Consider the following 21712-nt stretch of genomic DNA (forward strand, 5'->3'; position numbering starts at 1 on the left):
TGTGGAAATGTGTAGTACACTGCTTCTAGAACCAATTTTTAATTCTTTTTTTTTTTTTTTTAAAAGATGACCAGTAAGGGGATCTTAATCCTTGACTTGGTGTTGTCAGCACCACGCTCAGCCAGTGAGCTAACCGGCCATCCCTATATGGGATCCGAACCCGGGGCCTTGGTGTTATCAGCACCGCACTCTCCCGAGTGAGCCACGGGCCGGCCCCCAATTTTTAATTCTTAAATACTTAATAAGATAACAGACAAATGGCATCCTTTTGGCTTATTAATTATGATTTTAAATTTTTATTTCTGATATTTCAATGCATCTTTATTCTTACATAGGTATAGAGGTAAATATTTATGGAATGAATAAATCTTCATTCTAACACAGGTTAATTAAATATTAATACTTTAATAGTTTCTACTGAAATATTACCTATTATGTAGTTGTAATCATCTGTATCAGAAGGCTAAATATTAAAAATGGATTTATTCTTATACATATCTGAAAATGTGGCAACTGTCCCCCGCTGCCAGAAAAGTAATTTTTGCTTACTAGACAACATGGTCCAATATAGTAAGTGCAAATTGTGGCTCAGTATTTATAAGAAACAGAGGTTCTTAATCAGGACTTTACCCAATGGTGGTCACTAATTATAAATATCCTTATGGTCTATGAAAAAATTTTGTGGGTGCATGTATGAGTTTTTCCTAGGTAGTGCTATCATTAGTTTATCAAAAGAATCCATGTCCCAGGAGAGTTTTAAGAACCACTGGTATAAAGTATTAGAAAGTTAAAATGTTTTTTTTAGGTATTTTCTCTTAAGGGGAATGGTGACAGCACAGCAAACTGATAATTACATGGCATTCTATCATATTACTAGCTAAAGCACTTATGCCAATTTTTAGTTTTAAAGTCTTTTTTTTATTGTTCCAAAAACCATCATTACATGCATTATAGCAACCTGGGTTGATCAGAACCTGCCTCAGTGCTAGCAGGTAAGTGTTTGCCATATAGAATGTCAAACATTTGGAAGTAGTTTTCACAAAACTTGTGTAAAGATTATTTCATCTTTAACCTAACAAATTAATTTTGTTTACCTGTTTATATCATGTACTAAAAATACATCCTTATGTGAAACTGCACATATGTTCCATAATGGGTGTTTTATCTTTCTTGTGAATGTTTGAGAGAGGCATGTTATTGGATTTGTTAGATGTTTTAATTATGTGTAACTATTCACAGAGCACTAGAGTCTTAAATCATCAAAACGGTCTTTTGTTCTCTTTAGTGGTTACAGCCTGTGACATGGCAGGTGCAGCCATGTATGAGCTGGTGAGAGTGGGCCACAGTGAGCTGGTCGGAGAGATTATTCGATTGGAGGGTGACATGGCTACTATTCAAGTGTATGAAGAAACTTGGATCCTTTTTGGTTCAATTTCCTACCACTTTCTGTATGTCCAAATTTAAGGATTTAAGCCAAAGGTAGAAGCAGCAGCAATCAATGATATTAGAAGCACAAAATGTTGGTACTGTGAAAAGACCTGGTTTATATGGTAGTATATTGAAGAAGGGTACTGGGAAGAATTAGTGCTTTTATTTTAAGGAATTAGTTCTTCTGAAGTTTCATTGTTGGGTTTTTTTTTTCATTGTACATGTGTATGGGATCCAGTTTGTTGTTTCTGTACATGCATTATTGTATAGTGATCCAATCAGAATAGTTAGAATGTCTGTCACCTAAACATTTATCATTTCTTTGTGGTTATAACATTCAAGATCCTCTTTTCTGTCCACCTCGAAATATGCAATGCAGTATTATTAGCTGTTGTCACCCTAGAGGACCAGAACTTATTCTTCCTATCTAACTGTAACTTCGTACCACTCTACCAACCTTTATTGTCCCTCCTACCTCCCTAACCACCCCCTCCCCCCATGGTTCTTAATGTTTCAGTAGTTCACAAACTAAAGGGGAAACCAATTGGAATTTTTCTTTGGAGGGACTCATATTATAAAAGAAAGCATAAATGGAATAACAATTTATTTGTTTTGTTAAAATTCTCCAATCAATTTCTGTTTAAAATAATAAATCCATGAATAAGTCAACACTCACTATCTTTATTCTAATGAATAGCACTGGGTGAAATGTTACATTACAGCTTTAGCACTAGGAAATCTTTACTATTTGGTTATCATAATTTTGGCTTTTAAACATGGTATTTATTTTCAATTTTCTGTGAAAAAGAGATAAAGGGTAAGTCTTGTGAAGAAGAATCACTTCATTTTAGGGGTTCATGTATGTCTTTTACTTAGTTTGACTTTCAAGTTTGACATTAATTCTTTGGGTATGTAATCAAAATTTATTTGGTACAACATTTTTGCCATTCTAAAATGCATGCTCGTGGGTATCTGGTCTCTCTGTACAACTACTGGGTGCTAATTTAAAACAAAATCATCTGAAGAATTTAAATAAAAAATTACAAGTCCTTGTAGCTGTAAAATCATGACTAATCCAAAATTTTTTTTCTGTTGTTACCTTTATCTTTTATTTAATCTTTTACATTGTTTGAAGATTTAAAATAAATGAAAGCATATACAGTGACAATCCTCCCTCCCTTTGTCATCCTGTATCTGGCCAATTTTCAAAACACACAAACACATATGCAACCAACCACCTTTACTAGTTCTTCTTCTTGTTTATCCTTCTAGTTTCTTAATTGCATATATTAGCAATTAACAATAATATGTTTTTACTCCCTTTTTTCCCCACAAGATAGCATATCATATGCACTGTCCTGCATTTTGTCTTTTTCCCATTTAAAAATATATGTATTGTAGAAGATGCATAGATGTGTGACAAATATAGTAAAATGTTAATAGTAGAATCTAGATGGTGGAGATAGGGGAGTTCACTCTCAATTTCTTTCAACTTTGTTGTAATTTGGAAATTTTTCATAATCAAATATTAGGAATGAAAAAGAATGTTTCGGAGCTCTTTCTAGAGCAATTCATAGAAGCTTGTATTCTTTTTTTTTACAGCTATATACTATTTCATCATATGGATTTACCATAATTTATTAATCAATCTCTTAATGATAGAAATTTTGGTTGTTTCTAGTCTTTGCTGTTATAAACAGTGCTACAGTGTAACTATAGTATGAATTCACAGAATTTGGATTCCTAGATCAAGGCTTATCCATTTTTAATATCAAATTGTATTAGTAAATTGCTCTCAATAAAAGTTTTACTGATTTTATTCCTGTCAACAAATATATGAGAACAAGGTGAATTCGCTATGCTTATTTGAAGTTTTAATTATTTTACTTTTCTCAGAATCACTTCATTAATTGTTGGATTTTAAGTTTTTGTCTGGGTTCTAGTATCCATTTTAGGGACTGATATTTCTCAGTAGTGTTTTTGAAACAAAGTATTAATAATAAAGGCTTTTGCTCCTATTTTAAAGCCCTGTCATTGCCGAATTGTGTGCTAAAGCACTCTAGGCTGCAACAAACTCATGTGCCCAGGATATTTTTAATTTTTGAGGTTAACACAGAAGTATTAGACATCTTGTCAGATATCATGTGTACTAGTAGCCTAAGGTAGTAAACAATTTTATTATTATGCTGCGCTACATTCTTGTCAATGATGTTGTATCTTTGTGAAGCTGAGTTTTTGGCAGTGGCTATCATACTTGCTTTTTAGCTTGTGAAAATCAGTATGGAGTAGGTTTCCAATCTGATTGCAAAGTTTGAAAATTGTATAGTACCCAACAGCTACATACATCCCATTCATAAGAATAGTGGTTGTACTATTTAATGAATGGAATTGTTAGGTATATCTTTTCTCCTAGGACACCATGAAAAAATTACTGAAACACCAAGGATGCTGTGAATGGAGAAAGTTTGGCAACCTGTTTTAGTTCCTTAAATGTCATTTCTCTGTCAAACTATGGTTTCCTGTTAATAATATCTTTAAACTTTCATAGTAAGTTTTCCTTAACAACTGTTCCTAGCTGGTGTGTCTGTTGGAGATCCTGTTCTCCGCACTGGTAAACCATTATCTGTAGAGCTTGGTCCTGGCATTATGGGAGCCATTTTTGATGGTATTCAAAGACCATTGTCAGATATCAGCAGTCAGACCCAAAGCATTTACATCCCCAGAGGAGTAAATGTGTCTGCTCTTAGCAGAGATATCAAATGGGATTTTACACCTTGCAAAAACCTACGGGTATGTCTGTGTAACCAAGAATTTCTAAAATTGATGAAAGAATGTGAAATTAATGTTTAGTGAACTATTTTGTACTCTTAGTCCAAATTAAAATAGACTACAGAACCATAGTTTAATTTTTTTCTTAAATCCACTGGTAGGATTATACAAATAATATGTTTTATTGATAAGTGAGGCAAATGATTTAAACTATAGCAGCAGAGATGAGTCTACTCGGCATTTATTTGAATATTAAACAGCAAATGCATTTATTTGTTCTGTAGATTGGTAGTCATATTACTGGTGGAGATATTTATGGAATTGTTAATGAGAACTCACTCATCAAACACAAAATCATGTTACCCCCGCGAAACAGAGGAACTGTTACTTACATTGCTCCACCTGGGAATTATGATACCTCTGTAAGTATCATTTAAACTTTATCCCACAAAGGGGCCCTCTTTATATATAGTTGACCAGTATTAGTGCACTAGATAGTTAAAGAATTGATATTTAATATATAGGTTTTGAGTAAGTCCCTTAATTTTTAAGGGTTTTTTGGGCTTTTGACTTTGGCTTGAGAATACAAACATATTGTTTCTTTTTTAAGAAGTGTAACATTTTCCTACCTTCTTAACCATTTAATATATAGGTTTTGAGTAAGTCCCTTAATTTTTAAGGGTTTTTTGGGCTTTTGACTTAGGCTTGAGAATACAAACATATTGTTTCTTTTTTAAGAAGTGTAACATTTTCCTACCTTCTTAACCGATACTACATTTATTTATTTATTTATTTTTATTTTTATTTTTTTTAAAGATGACCGGTAAGGGGATCTTAACCCTTGACTTGGTGTTGTCAGCACCACGCTCACCCAGTGAGCAAACCGGCCATCCGTATATGGGATCCGAACCCGTGGCCTTGGTGTTATCAGCACCACACTCTTCCGAGTGAACCACAGGCCGGCCCAGATACTACATTTATTTAAAGCCCTGATTCTTTAGACATAGAATAGAGTCTAATTTTAATTGTCAATCAGTATTCACATAATGAATTGTGTAGTGGATTATGTGACTTTATTTTGGGTAAACGATTTGAAACTTAGTTTTTTTGTCCTGGCATGTTAGGTCAGTTGGTTAGAGCATGGTATTGATAACACCAAGTTCCAAGATTTGATCCCTATTACTGGCCAGCTGCCCCCCCCCGCCAAAAAAATAATTAATTAATTAAATTTAAACAAAAACTTAGTCCTTTAATGTTATTTATAGTCACATAATTTCAAATACAATAGATCCATAATAGTCTTTATGGGTATGAAGATAACTTTATTGAGAAAACCATTGTAACATATAATTTTCTCCCAATAAAATGTGATGAAATAACAAATAAAATGTGATGAGATAACAATGTTTTAATCATTTCACAAGAATAAGTCTGTGTTCTACAATGTATAGAGAACAAGAGTTGAGTTAAGATTGGGATTCTGGGCAGTCAGCTAGATTTCCTCACCAGCTTATAGATTCACTCACTCCACATGGGTTTGGAAACATAAGGCAATTCAAATTCATGTATCAACAAAATTACAGATTTCTGTAGGTCCATGGACTTTGGAGTTGTTTGTAAATAGTTTAACCAACCTCACTGTTCATAAATGGTAGGTACTTATTACCTTTTATAAATATTTTAAAATATTTTATTAAATATTTTTGGGTTCTTAACAGGTATTTTTTATTAAAGCAGTAGAAGATCATTATAGTAAAATAAACAAAATAGAGAATGGAAAGTCAATTATGAAAGCTTTCACTTCTCTCTTCTTCCAGTCCCAAGAGTATCTTGTGTACCCTTTAAGACTTTTCCCTATGCATTTACATATAATTTATATAATTATTCCTCTATTGCCTGAATGCCCCTTTCTTTAAAAACTACTATACTTTTGTTTAACCATTAAAACAATAATAAATACACTTGGTTAAGAAAATAATTAGGACCATACGTAAAGGTTTACAACAAAAGGTATATATCTCCCTCCTCACTTCTATGTACCACCATCCTATCCCCAAGAAGAACCTGGGATTACTTTGATTTTGGAGTAAGGAGCATCCACAGATTTGACTATACTTAAAATTGTGCTGCATTGTTACAGGATGTGGTCTTGGAACTTGAATTTGAAGGTGTAAAGGAGAAGTTCAGCATGGTCCAAGTATGGCCTGTGCGTCAAGTTCGGCCTGTCACTGAGAAGTTGCCAGCCAATCATCCTTTGTTGACTGGCCAAAGAGTCCTTGATGCCCTTTTTCCGTAAGTGAGATGTGTCCAACACTTTTTCCTCAGTTATTATATGTATTTATCTTTTCATTATTTTTGTAGATATTCTATAATAAATTTTACCTAGATTAATAACGATGAATTAAATATATTTATCTATTGCCAGCACTTATTGTAAATAAGTCAAACCATTGAAGATTTATTTTTTCATAGTTGCAAACAAAGTATTATTTCTAAAACTTTCTGAAAAAATTAAATTTCCAGAAGAAAATATGTGCCAAAACAATATGAATATTTTTCTTAAGTTATCCTAGAATTAGTAGATTGGTATCACTATAAATTGATGATTCCTAAAATCAACTGGTTTTATCTATGCTGCCTAGCAATTTTTCTTAATTTGTAGTCTACTCTTTCATTTTTTTCCACTGCTTAAAACTCTTGTCTTTTTTTCTTTAAATCTCAGGCTTCACCATATCCTGCTTTACTTTCAACAAATGGCTTCATTTAATTCACAGAAAAGACTGAAGTCACAAGGCGGGAACTCCCTCAGTCTCTGACTACCCAATCCATACATGTCCCACTCTTAATGTAATCTCTTCCTCTTCAATCCTGCCCTCCAAGTTGCTCTCCCTATTACTCTCATTAAGATCTTCATCCTTTGACTCTTTTTTTAGTCAGCACCTCCTATTTCCATATTCTTTACTATCCAGCTTAGACTCCACAGTCTATCATTCTTAGGAATATTTGCCAGTATAATACATTTTCTTGTTCTTTTGTGTTCTATCACAGCCACCTAGAAAATTCCAACTATGATTCAGTCCAGCTATCTCTTCCTCCCCAGTCTATGCGAAGGCTGCTGAGAAAATCAAATTGTCAGTGCCAATTGGTGTCTAACCTCACTACTGTGTAGCCATCCTTCTTCATTTCCCTAGTTATCATTCTCTCCTGTTCTCCTCAACAGCTACTTCAGACTGCTCCATTTCCATCAGATCTTCAGCTCTACCCTTCTTTCTTCCTCTTTCTCAACAAGTGATCATGCTAGATCCTTCACAGAAATTAGAGGCTGTGAGATTTGGAACTCCTTCAGTTTTCTACTACTAGACTCACTTAACATGCATTCTCATTCATTCCTTCTTCCTTTCCTCTTTCTAGAGCTTATCCTACTTCATGTCTCCTCAAGAATCTCTCTCTATTAGCGATCCTCCCTCTCTCTGCCATCTAATGACAAGAAAAAAATGCACCCTCTACCCTTTTTTCCTATTCACCTCCCGCTGTTTTTCTCCTCATCTTCACAGTAAAAGCTTTTCAAAGAATAAATTAGTTGTCTCCACTTCTTCTCTTCTAATTCACTACATTCTGCCTTTGGCTTTACCACTCCCTTGAAACTACTATCACTAATGTCATCAATCACTCCCATACTGACGAATTCGAGAAATAAGTTTTAGTATTTTTAAAAATGTTTTTCCTTGCTCTCTACTGCTGAAGTTTTAGTGTCTTCTTAATCTCTACTAATATTGCTTTCCTCTCTTTCCTTGAAACACCCTCTTTGTTTTTCCTGATAGTTTCTGTCTACAAGTTCTTGTTCTCTGTTGCAGGCTCCTTCTCCCTTATATTTTGGCATTTCTTGGAGTTTTTTCCTCTTCTAAGGACACTTCTCTCCTCATTCCATATCTTACCCTATCTGTGAATGACATCATCACTCTCCTGACTTAAATATTCAGCTGTATATAATGACCCTTAGATCTGTATCTTCACCCCAGATCTCTCCTGAGCTCTAGACCCATAGATCCATTTCCAGTCATACCTCTGCTTCCTAATATCCTACAAGTGCCTCAGAGTCAGCATGTTCAAAATTAAAATCATCATCTTAATCACCACTCCCTTCTTGGAAACTTGTTTACCTTTCTTTGTTGCTTCTTTCCACAATTATCATTATCATCTGTACAGTGGGTGCCTAATCTAAATTCTGACTTCTCTCAAGGATTGTTCTTAATCTCACACATCTAATTGTTCGGGAAGTGCTTTTATTCTGTTCTCTAAATATTTTTTATCTACATCTTTATTCCCTACTCCATGATCCTAATTAAAGGTCTTGCCCTGATTCCTGCAATAATCACATTTGATCAGACTTCCTATCTTCAGTCTTGCTTTTCTTCTAAGTGGTTGTCCATACTACATTTAAAACATATAGTTGATCCTACACCGTTTTGCTCGAAACCCTAAGATACTCTTCATTGCTCTTAAAACAAATGCACAATCCTTAACTCCTTACAAAGCCAACCATGATCTGGCCATTGCTTACTTTCCACTATTTTCTCAGCCACTTGACTGCCCTACTACTTCCTTATATGCCATATTCCTTATCAGGCATATTGAAGGATTTTTAACTCCTCAAGCAATTGTCTCTCTTGCCCCCAGACCTTTGGGCATGCTATACCCTGTGCTTGGAGTGTTATCTCCCTTTGTCTGGCTAATTTCTATTTCCTTCTAGGTCTTATCTACTTTCAGCAAGAATTTCCTAACCCCACTTCAATCCAGCGCTAGACTTTGCACCCCTTTCTGTGTATTCCCACAGCTCTGTGGGTATTCTCTGTGATAGCAGTTTTTACATTGGATTGCTGAATTTCCAAACTGGAGCACCCACCCCAGGTTGAAAGGGATTTGGCAGAGTTTTATAGAGCCATAGGAGAAATGTGACACACCTTCTTAGTTTATCAAATACACTGAAAGATTTGGAAGAGAAAAATTTTTAATGTGTATTAGTTTTATAGTGAAAAAAAATATGATACTGTGATTAAGGATGTAATGTTTCTGTGGATTTTTATGGTAAAACACAATATTACAAAGAGATTTCCCTTAACATTCCATTCCATTCCTTCTGCTCATACCCTCACCTACCGTATACACTCAGTTGTGGGAACACATATGCATGCACGCACACACACAGAACAACATCCACATTCATCTTCCCTGAATGGTATTTCACTCTCCACTGCCGCTTTTTAGGGAAAGTTTGAAAGTGACTGCTAAATGGTACTGTAATCACCAGTTGACACTCCAGTTTTTCCTACTGAAATCTGAGCTTTGTGAGTACAGAAACATTGCTTCTTGTTTACTGTTTGTCTCTCTCACACCTCCAAGCACAGTTTTTAGTACCTAAGAAGTACTCAGTAGGGCCGACCCCGTGGCTCACTCGGGTGAGTGCTGCGCTGGGAGCACCAAGGTCGCAGGTTCGGATCCTATATAGGGATGGCCGGTGCGCTCACTGGCTGAGCACGGTGTGGACGACACCAAGCCAAGGGTTACGATCCCCTTACCGGTCACAAAAAAAAGAAGTACTCAGTAAATAGTTATTGAATGAATAAAAGGGAATTGACTTAGCACCTTAATAAAGTTCTTTATTCATTAAACTTTATAGCAAGATATGAATTTCCTATGTCTTATTTTTTGCCTCAGGAGACAACTTTCAAGAGTTGTTTATATTTTTCTTTTAACTTTAATTCCTATATTGTCTTTTCGTGAACTAATTTATATAAGCATTCAGAATATCATTAGTACTATTTTATTTATCTTATTATTTTTATATTCCTCTTCCCCAGGTACTTTATGGTACCTTTCAGCTATTAAAGATAATAGGGATGTCTAATGATAATAAAAATATATGCTATTATAGATACAAACTAGTGGAACAATTATTATATCTATGTGTATCTTTGTAGGTGTATGTATAAATGAAAATATTTCAGACGGTCTGCTTTCTTCATCTTATATTTTTGTATCACTTACCTACTTTATTCATTAGTATTTATTAGCAAATAAAATAATCCACACTTTATTTTCTTTGTTTAGATGTGTACAGGGAGGAACTACTGCTATCCCTGGGGCTTTTGGCTGTGGAAAGACAGTGATATCACAGTCTCTGTCCAAGTATTCCAACAGTGATGTAATCATCTATGTAGGATGTGGAGAAAGAGGAAACGAGATGTCTGAGGTTCTCCGGGACTTCCCGGAGGTCTGTATATATAAATGCTTCAAATAATTAATATTCTAGAGAAAATACCACTAATCAACTTTCATTAGTAATTAATAACCCTTTGTGTTGGGTCTTGAACAAATGCTCTCATTTGTCAAGGATCTTTTAAGGAATTTTAAAATTATGTTTGTGATGAAATTTGTATATTTAAGGAAGGGAATTTGAATTTTTCAAAGTCAAACACTTGAAAGTTTCTCTCTGTGGTCTGATGGTTTTCACTTACTGGGAGAGAGATAAAATAAACAAAACATCTATAGATATGAACTGGCTTATGATCTACTAAGTTAGTGTAGTAATATTCATTTGGCAAAATAATGGATTTTATTTATGAAATGGAAATAATGCCTGTCTTCACAGTATTGCAGAGCAGGGAGGAAATGTTGGAGTGATGGGGACTAATCCTTTGGGAACACTGGTTATGAGAGGGATTAAAAATGGACAAATAGTAAAAAAAAGGGGATTTTATTTATGAAATGGAAATAATGCCTGTCTTCACAGTATTGCAGAGCAGGGAGGAAAGGTTGGAGTGATGGGGACTAATCCTTTGGGAACACTGGTTATGAGAGGGATTAAAAATGGACAAATAGTAAAAAAAAGGGGGGGGGGAATAAAATGTTACATCTAGAAATGGGAGGAGGGAGGATCACTAATAGATTTTTTTACCTCTAGCTCACGATGGAAGTTGATGGTAAGGTGGAGTCAATTATGAAGAGGACAGCTTTGGTAGCCAATACCTCCAATATGCCTGTTGCTGCTAGAGAAGCCTCTATTTATACTGGTGAGTATATGAATTGGAATGAAAGCAATTGACAACTGTTCTTAAGTTTAAAGCTCGCACCAAACTTTTTCTTTTTCAAGGAACTTTCATTCTAAAATACCTCCATACATATAATCATATTCCTAGCTTGTAAAAAATATTTTGCTTGTTACATTTTGAGAATAAGATGTTCACAGAGCTGCCCCAGTGTTTTTAATAACTATAAAATGATGTATCTTCTACTTTTTTTTCATTACATGTTTTATCATTGATCTGTCTTCACATTTACTCGTATCTATAACATAATCAACCAGCTTTGAATTGTTATATTTTGACTGGGGATATAAAAGAACATAATTAGTGTGTTTATATATTACCTTCCATCTTTGCTGCCACTTTTATCCCAGCTTTCAGTACTTTTATTTCTACATTTTCAGGATTTATAAAATTTGCATTCTGTTCTGGAACCATAAATCTAATATTTGATTTAGCTATAGACCTACAATAAAACAAGGTTAATGTTCACTGACAGTACTTTGGCTACAATTTCTCCATTCATTTCTTAATTGGAAACTGTATTCCCTGAATTCTTATTTCTTCATGTTTGTTGTTTGTTTTTTCTACTGTGTTTAAACTTTAAGAGTAGTTTGGCTGAGTATAAAATTTTTGGATCAGTATTTCTTTCCTTGAGAATTCTAGCATTAAATACTGGGGGAAAGATCTGAAGCTGGCCTGCTTTTTTCTTTTTATAGGTGATTTTTCTTTTTTCCCCAAGGAATTTCTCTTTAAATTTGAAGTCTCATAACTTTATTAGATTATATCCCAGTATTGATAAATTTTTCCTGAGATGTAGTATACCCTTTCAATCTATGAATATGTCTTTTATTTTGGAAAATTTTTGATAATTGTCTATGAGATATTTTCTCTTCCATTATGGCTGTCTTTTTCAAACATAACAACTAGACATGCTGGATCTCCTGTATTGTTTTCGATATGTATTATTTCCTCTCTAATCCTTTTTATTTAGCCTTTTGTCTATTTGTTCACAGGATAAATGGTGTTTATTCTTCGTATTGCTCCCAACGAAACCTACATTTCTATGTTTTGTTTTTCATCTAGCTCTTTGTCGAGTTCTACCAGCAAGTATATAGGGCAAGGGTTATTTCATTTGAACAGATTAGGAAACTGCACTGAGAAATCAAGTTATTTTGCTAAGGTTAATGACAGAACAGGAACTAGAACCCCAGACTTCTTCCTATATATTAGCCTCTTGTGGTTTACTGTGTGTGAATTTATAGGACAGGACCTGATCTGCATAGTAGAATGATCTGGATATTGAGATGTTACTTACGCTAATAACATTTGTTACTTTTGAAAAATAACTAAACAAAGGTTTTTTAATGCATGCATGCATGTGTGTGTGAGTTATGTAGACAAAAGTTACATTTGCAAATTTTTGGCAATTATTTCTACAAAGAGTAGGGAAAAAGTCTGTTTCTGCTTTTTAAAATGTTTATTATATTAGGGTAGGCTAGGCTATGGCATCAAGTACTTGCAAACATACAATTGTTGAATATAATTGATGTTTATTTCAGGTGGCTAGGGGCCTCTTTACTTTGTCATTTTGGGTTAAGGCCCAGGCTGAGTAGGGATCTTCCATGTTCAACACATGGATTCCAGGGCTCCTGGAACTTCTCTCCATCTCAATAGGCCAGAAAGAGGAAAAAATATAGAAGAGTATGTGACTTGCCTGGCCATGGGACACATTGTTTTGACTCAAATTTATTAGTTAGAGGTCAGTTACGTGGCCATATTTAAATATAAAGGGTGTTAGGAAATACAGTTCAATTGTATGCCCAGAGGAAAAGGAAGAAGGGATTTAGGGGAAAAGCTAACACTTTACCTCACGTACTTATTGCGTTAAAAGTTTTCTTAAGGATGAAAAAGTCAGGTTTTTGTATTCTAGCAATTGTATGCCCAGAGGAAAAGGAAGAAGGGATTTAGGGGAAAAGCTAACACTTTACCTCATGTACTTATTGCGTTAAAAGTTTTCTTAAGGATGAAAAACTCAGGTTTTTGTATTCTAACATTATAACTTATAATATTATTCCCAATTTAGGAATTACGCTGTCAGAATATTTCCGTGACATGGGCTATCATGTCAGCATGATGGCTGACTCTACCTCTAGATGGGCTGAGGCCCTGAGAGAAATCTCAGGTCGTTTAGCCGAAATGCCTGCAGGTATGTCTTCATATTGCTTATCATGTGAGCAAGGCTATAGGGTGTAGGGGGCTGGCCTAGAACCTCTCTTTTTACATTTCTTTTGTTTTTCAGATAGTGGATATCCTGCATATCTTGGTGCCCGTCTGGCCTCTTTCTATGAGCGAGCAGGCAGGGTGAAATGTCTTGGAAATCCTGAAAGAGAAGGGAGTGTCAGCATTGTAGGAGCGTAAGCACCCAAATTATTTACTTTTCAAAAGGAAAAAAGTCATTTATTTTAAAAAGAAAATATTTAACTTCCTCTGGAAGCATGGTTTCTTAACCAGATTACACTCCTGAGTCAACCAAGGAGCTCCTTGAAGAGGCACATGTATAGGTCGTCTCTGCATGTTCTGGCTTGACTTCACTGATTTATTATATTCAAGTCACAATATCTTAGAAGTAACAGAAAATTTTACACATTTTAAGGTGAGATTGCATCATGGTAAAAACAAAATGAAGATTCATGATCACTACATAAAGCCCCTTTGTTCTTAGAGCTTTCCCTTCCTTTTTGCTTTATCTATTTGATTAGAATAATGAAACATAGGGCCGGCCCGGTGGCGCACTGCTACAGTGCGCCGCTTAGGAGCGCGGCGGCGCTCCCGCCGAGGGCTCGGATCCCACATACAGACTGGCCGCTCACTGGCTGAGCAAGGTGCGGGAGCAACACCGAGGGTTGCGATCCCGTTGCCAGTCCCGGTCCGGTACGGGCGCGACACTGAGGGTTGCGATCCGTTGCTGGTCACGAAAAAAGACAAAAAGGAAAAAAAAAAGAATAATGAAACAGTAAAATATCTGTCTCATTGCTCATCCTAGAAAATGTTCAGTAATTGTCATTCTAATTTGCAACTTAATACTGACTTTTATTTAAGATTTTTATGTAAATTTTCTTTCCAAAGGTCATTTCTAAAGTTATTTACATTAAAATTGACTTTTAAGGAAGTTGAACTTTCATATATTAATTATTTTTCATAAGCATTTCTTTTTTTTTTTTCCCCCTTTTTGTCTTTTTTTTTCGTGACCGGTAACGGGATCGCAACCCTCGGTGTCACGCCCTCACCGCGCTCAGCCAGTGAGCGGACCAGTCTCTATATGGGATCCGAACCCTCAGCGGGAGCGCTGCCGTGCTCCCAAGCACCGCACTCTACCAAGTGCGCCACCGGGCCAGCCCATAAGCATTTCTAATGACTGGGTTTTTTTTGTTTGTTTCTTTCTTTTTTAGGGTTTCTCCACCTGGTGGTGATTTTTCTGATCCAGTTACATCTGCTACTCTTGGTATTGTTCAGGTATGTTTTTTCCTAGTGTAGTCAACTTCCAAGCCTTTCCCCTCTGCCTCTCCCCAGGCTGTTCTAATATTATCCAAATCATCATGAAGTATTTAATTTAGTCTCTAAAGAGGAGGCAATGGTAAAGTCTGTTTTAGGAACATTCTTAACACTGAGACTGAGAGCCTTTAATACTATGTTTTTTTCTTAGCTCTTTACCTGGGGTTTATAATAAACTTAATAATTTGTATGTGGAAAATACATCTAGGTAGTAAAGTTTTATACATCCAAAAATCTATAATGGCAAAAACCCAGAGGTTCCTTTCTCCTCAAAGTATGATACAAGGCAGATTATACTATCAGAGATTGGCTCTCTTCCATTCAGTAATAATTTAGAATCCGGGGGCTCCTTCCATCTTGTGGCTCCACCACCCAGCCTGATAATCATCTGCATCTGGCTGGCACAGAAGAAACTGTGTAACTTTGGGCTCAAAAGTGGCAGTCAATCCATTCATTCTGTTAGTGACACCCAGATGAAAGCAAGGCTGGAAAAGGCAGTTTCTGCTTAGGCAGTTGTTTCCCAGTAACAAGGCATGAATTTTAGTGGATAGCTTGCCAGTTTAGCCATTAAAAGAAGCCTAAATAAAAGATGTGTACAAATTGGATCTATAAGTGTAAAAAAAAGTTGATATATTCATAAGTATATGTATTATCAGTCATGTGGGAAAAAGAATATTTACCAGTATTTCTGTCGGTATCAGATTAAAGGAAATGGCAGAGACTTGAGTTGTAACTCTTAAAGTCTTTAACATTTGCTCTATTTTTGAGTGTTAAATTGTGGGGAAAGAGGGAGCAAAGGTAGGAGCACATAAAATATCTGTGAATGTTTGGCCTCAGAAAAATGACTGTCACATCTTATTGGATTGGCCTTTAATGACAGGGAACTGAATTTAATGAGAATATTTAGATTTTTATCAAAGTGAAGTGTCTATTTCATCTCAGTAAGCCTTTTCTGGTTCATCTGTGTATATTGTACCGTAGTAATCTTCAAAATAGTCAATTAATTTTTCTTTTTGCTATCAGATTTGACACACTATTAAGGAAATTCAGATAAACTTGAAATATGATCTGTAGGTATTACCCAGTCTGAAGATGAAACAACTACATTTTTTTAACTGACATATTCTGCAAGTTTCATTATGTTTCAATTACACTTGAAAAGGTACATAATTTGGCTAATAAATTATAAAACTGCATTTTTAGGATAAACAGCTAAACTTCAATTTTTTTTAATCTTTTACTTTTTTAAGAAAAAATATTGTTATTTTTTGTTTGCTTGTTTGTTTTTAAATCAGGTATTCTGGGGCTTAGATAAGAAACTAGCTCAGCGCAAGCATTTCCCCTCTGTCAATTGGCTCATCAGCTACAGCAAGTATATGCGTGCCTTGGATGAGTACTATGACAAGCACTTCACAGAGTTTGTTCCTCTGAGGACCAAAGCTAAGGAGATTCTGCAGGAAGAAGAAGACCTGGCAGAAATTGTACAGCTTGTGGGAAAGGTGAGTCGTTAAATCCCATGGAAGGTAGTTCAGTGGGTTACAGTGTTATAAGTACAGATAGAACCTTGCTTATGCAGATTCCTGCCTAGCAAGATGAATATTAAATATTTTTTAAACTAATAGGGTATATTATAGGTGAGAAAGAAACAACTTGATTTATTATTATTTCTTAAAATGGAATGTACCCATCACCAGCCAAATTAGAGGTGGTAGAATTAGGATCTGTTAATATTCATTTTTGTAGGAACACTGGGGCTAGGAACCAGAAAGATTGGATTCTGGTTCCCCCAATAATTATCTATGTGACCTTAAACAAGTGACTCAGAGTTCTCTGTCTGGTTTTATTCTTTTTATTATATCTTATAAAGTCACCTTCTAATTTTTTTCAACAAAGGATAATATTAGATAGCTAACAAGTATAGCATGTATTAAATACTCATGTTTATAGAATACCATGTCCCAATAAGAGGAGTAAAAAACAGAAGACCTGCAAACCCAGAAAAGGCAGTGTAAGAAAACAAAATTGTAGGCTCATTTTATGAATGTAGGCATAAAAACGTTAAATTAAATATTAACTTACTAGATTCAGTAGGGTTTTAAAAATAATAAAATAATACATCACGATCAAGTAAAGATTATCTCAGGAATGCAGATCAAGAGAATTTCTCTACATTAGCAATACCAATTAGAAAATAAAACTAAAAATAAGATTTCACAATTACAACAAAAACTAGAATGTAGGAACTAACCAGAAATGTATATTTCTTCTATGGAAAACATTTTCAAACTAATAAGTGAAACAGAAGGTGATCTGAAAATAGAGACAGTTCATGCTCTAGGATAAGATAACTTATAAAAAAAGATGTCACTTCTCTTTGATCTATAAATTCAATGTGATGCCCATCAAATTTCCAGTTGAAACTTCTGAACAAATTAGTAGTAATTCCAAAACTCATTTCATGTCACAAAAATTCACAAACTTAAAAAAGAATAGTAAATATTCTTATTTACTATTAATAATTAGTAATAATTTTAATAATTAGTATTAATTTATTACTAGTAATAGGGGAAAATAGGAGCTTCCGCCTATTAGATATTAATATAAGACCATAGCAAAAAACACTGTGATATTGGTGAAATAACAAATAGACCTGGGTAACAGAACAGGGATAGACTTATATATATATGGACCCTTGATATTGCAAAACTGGTACTACAAATCAAATGAGGGGAGGATGGATTGTTTTAGTCAATAATGGAAAACTGTTCACTAGCTAGAGAAAAATAAAACTGGACTGCTAACCAGTTCTGCTTAAAAAGTTAGACTCCAGATAGATTAACAATTTAAGTGTGAAAGGGAAGACTTTCAGGTTAATAGAAAACAAAGGTTAAGAGAATAGCTTTTTGATCTAGGGTTGGAAAAAGATTTCTTAAACCAGCCCCCTTAAGCACCAGAATTAAAACAAAAACAAACCATTTTTTGATTACATAAAAACTAATAAATGAAACAGAACGTGATCTGAAAATAGAGACAGTTCATGCTCTAGAATGAGATGACCTATTAAAAAAAAAAGATGCTACTTCTCTTTAATCTATAAATTCAATGTGATGCCAATCAAATTTCCATTTGAAACTTCTGAACAAATTAGTAGTAATTCCAAAATTCATTTCATGTCACAAAAATTCACAAAGGCCTACCTTAGATAAAAATAAAAGACCAGTGACAGATTAGGAGAAGTTTGTGACATCTAAAACTGATGGACTAATATTCAAAATGTGCAAAGGTCTCCTGTAAGCTCACTGGACTGGAACTGCAACAGAAATGTGGCTAAAGGAAAGAGTAGAGAGTTTATAGAAGAGGAAACCCAAAAGACTAACAGGTCTGCTTAGAAATGCTCAAACAACAATGAGATATCATGATACACTGGTTAGAACGGCAAAGACTAGAAAGCTGCGTATTGCCAAGTGTTGTGAGGATAGAGGAACTGGTGTACTTTTGATGTGCGTATCATCTGGTGCTGGCTTTGTGGAGTGCAGTCTGATCCTTACCTGAGGAGCTTAGTGCACATAAGTAATACAAGAATGCAATTAATTCACTGGGCCTGTCCCTTTCCCACGACTCTCAAGAAACCTTTGCTTGTAAGTGATCCTAGCTACAATGGTATTATGTCTCAAGGCTGATAGGTGATTATAAAAGTTAGAGCTTTTGTGGCAGTAAAATTTAAAGAATGAAGCTCTGTAATTTAGCTATACCAATTAAATAGCATTCGGACATAGATAAGTACATGCTATAATTCATAGTTCTCAACACCATGTAATGTTAAAAAATTTTAACATTGTCGGCTATATAGATTTCTGTGAAACAAACTTAAGACTGAGAATTCAAATAATTAAGACAGCAAGCCAGGATATGAAGTATTTCAGAAAAGAACATCAATCTTTTAACATAACCATGTTCATAGCAGCATCAGTCACAGTAGCCAAAAAGTGGAAGCAACCCAAATGTCCATCTGCAGATAAATGGGTAGACAAAACGTGGTATATACCTACAATGGGATACTATTCACCCTTAAAAAGGAAGGAAATCATGTCACATGCTACAACATGGATGATCCTTGAGGACATTATTCTAAATGAAATAAGCCAGTCACAAGACAAGTACTATATGTTTTCACTTATATGACGTAGCTAAAGTAATCAAAATTATAGGAACAGAAAGTGGGAGGAGGGGAGAAAGGGGAGTTACTGTTTAATAGACGTAGAGTTCCAGATTTGCAAGATGGAAAAGTTTGGGAGGTCTGTTTTACAACAATGTGAATATATTTAATACTACTGAATGGGATACTTGAAAATGGTTATGATGGTAAACTTTATGTTATGGGCTTTTTACCACAATATAATAAAGAATATCAATCAAAAAGCAGTTATGAAGTACATTTATTAATGATAGGTGATTATGTGTTTATGTAGTTTCTGCTTGTTATTTGATGGCCACCGTCAGTCCCTCATTGTAGAAGTAAATTTCTGAAAGTGTATCCTTTTCTCTTTTAGGCTTCTTTAGCAGAAACAGATAAAATCACTCTGGAGGTCGCAAAACTTATCAAAGATGACTTCTTACAGCAAAATGGATATACTCCTTATGACAGGTAAGCCATACTGATTTCCTTTTTTGGGGATTTTCTATTGTGTTTTGGCAAAGGAGATGCCTACGCATTAAAAACCTTTTTTTCCCCTCATACAGACACGCTGACTCGATGTATTTATTTTGTTCATTCATAGCAGACATCTAATGATCTAATATGTCTGCTTTTCTTGATTTGCTCACTTGTCCAATTATGACAGTATTTTCAGTCATACAGCCATCTATAATTAGATTCAATTGTAGCTTAGTGTGCAGAACCTCCCTCGGAAGCTTGCTTCACAACTTCCTTCCCCTGCCATGTCTCTTTTACTCTTTTCCTAAATAATTATGTTCTGCTTTTCTGCTTATTTCCCAAGAGTCCTATTTTTCTTTCTTTCTACCAGAGTCCCTGTGTGATGCCCCTGCCAACCCCTGCAACTCCTGCCCAATGCTTGCTCTTTTTTCATTGTTGTCTCTGCTTCTACCAAGGCTTGTTTAAAATTCTCATTTTTTTTAAACTTTGAGAGTTTGAGCCATTTCATCACAAGCTAGCTTTTCTCCCTCAAGTCATATTTGGCTCCATATAAGACTGAGGAGGGAACCAAGCAAATAGAAGGATTACCAGAATGTAGAGCAAGCAAGAAAATACGCCAATGTATCAGTAAGTCTTTGAAATCTACTATATCAGGAACTTAAGAATCTCTAGGAACCACCCACACAAAGATAACATGGAAAGAATTCTTTGGATAGGGTGTAGTAGAAGTATGCATGAAATTGTGTATGCAAATGTGTTTAAATATGTCAGGAAGTTGATAACACGTGTGACCAAAGTAGAATATTATTAAAGTTGAATATTTGCCCCTCTGTCTTTGTTATTAAAAGGCATGGGTAAATGAAAATGAATAATTAAAGGGAAAGGGGCTATTATAAGCTTTAGGAACTTTCAATTTCCTGCTTTCTTATTAATCATTAAACCTTAATCCACTGTCACAGGGAGTCTTTAAAACTCAGTTATTTCACTAGATATCATCCAGTAAACATGACTGGAAACAGTCTGCATATTTAAATAAAGAAGCTATGCTGTGGTAGTTTATAGATAAAGTTTTATAGAAAGTATGAACCTGGTTTGGAGTAGGTTTTTGTTAATTTTTTTGACCTTCATTTGCTCTAGATTCTGCCCATTCTACAAGACAGTAGGGATGCTGTCCAATATGATTGCATTCTATGATATGGCACGTAGAGCTGTTGAAACCACTGCCCAGAGTGACAATAAAATCACATGGTCCATTATCCGTGAGCACATGGGAGAAATCCTCTATAAACTTTCCTCCATGAAATTCAAGGTATGTTTTCTTTCTGCTGTAACTTTTTTACTAGGAAATGTTTCTTTTTAATTTTTCTAAATATTTGAGTCCCAAACCTGGCATGTGAAACTTGGATTTATCATTTCACACATGCTCAGGTTGTATGAACCAGAGCAGACCTCAAAGTTATGTTCAAGGAGAAATTCTAATAATAAAAATTATAGGATGTAATGTCTAAAAGAAATGCTGATGTGTTTTTCCTTTTGTCTTAGCTACCAGGCAATTTAGGGCTAAATTCATTGCTGAGCAGCAATTACCTTACTTTAAGTGCCTATTAACATGTAGCCCCCATGGTCTTCTGAAATGACGTCTGCTGTTTACTTCTTTTAAATAACATTTATTAAACATCATTTTTAACTTTTAAGTGGCCTCTTGTTCTTTTGGAAGTAAACAAGATACAAATAGGTAGTTAAATGAAATTATTAGTAGAAACTCAAATGTATAAGATCATTTTCTGAGTGTACATGTAATATAAAACTTAAAAATTATATGTATATTATGTGTTTGTTTACACTATAAATAGAAAGTAAGCCTGTACAAATAGACACTCACTGTATCGAGAATTAAAAAATGTGTACACCCTTTGGACCCTGTCATTCCACTTAGATATGTATAAACCAAGGAAATAATAAGAGATTTTTGATATGGATATATGTAAAAGGTTGTTTAAATGTCATCCGAGAATGAAGAGAGCCAATAGTACATTATGGCATGTCCATAAGATAGAATATTATGAAAGCATTAACATCTAGTTAATATCCACAGACATGGAGAAATGCCTGTGAAATAGAGTGAAAAAAATCAGGTTACAAAAAAATTCCATATTGTAATTTGATCCTAATTTTGTCTTAAAAAGTTATATATATATATGTATGTAGAGGATGGAAAAGAAAT

At 34.7% G+C, this 21712-nt stretch overlaps 1 protein-coding gene across 3 annotated transcripts in view; it reads left to right on the plus strand.

Annotated features, from left to right (window-relative positions):
- The window catches only part of ATP6V1A (ATPase, H+ transporting, lysosomal 70kDa, V1 subunit A), a 50914-nt gene that overhangs the window by 25828 nt on the left and 3374 nt on the right, over positions 1–21712 (plus strand). For all 3 annotated transcript variants that reach the window (XM_008580111.1, XM_008580103.1, XM_008580097.1), the window contains exons 3-14: positions 1286–1414; positions 4004–4218; positions 4482–4619; positions 6338–6489; positions 10306–10468; positions 11159–11267; positions 13366–13488; positions 13582–13696; positions 14732–14795; positions 16130–16333; positions 19385–19479; positions 20626–20797. In XM_008580111.1, coding sequence (XP_008578333.1) covers positions 1286–1414; positions 4004–4218; positions 4482–4619; positions 6338–6489; positions 10306–10468; positions 11159–11267; positions 13366–13488; positions 13582–13696; positions 14732–14795; positions 16130–16333; positions 19385–19479; positions 20626–20797 — 1679 coding nt within the window. The remainder of the gene's footprint in view (positions 1–1285; positions 1415–4003; positions 4219–4481; positions 4620–6337; positions 6490–10305; positions 10469–11158; positions 11268–13365; positions 13489–13581; positions 13697–14731; positions 14796–16129; positions 16334–19384; positions 19480–20625; positions 20798–21712) is intronic.

This window comes from Galeopterus variegatus, unplaced genomic scaffold (assembly GCF_000696425.1).
Source record: "Galeopterus variegatus unplaced genomic scaffold, G_variegatus-3.0.2 Scaffold84, whole genome shotgun sequence".
NCBI lineage: Eukaryota > Metazoa > Chordata > Mammalia > Dermoptera > Cynocephalidae > Galeopterus > Galeopterus variegatus.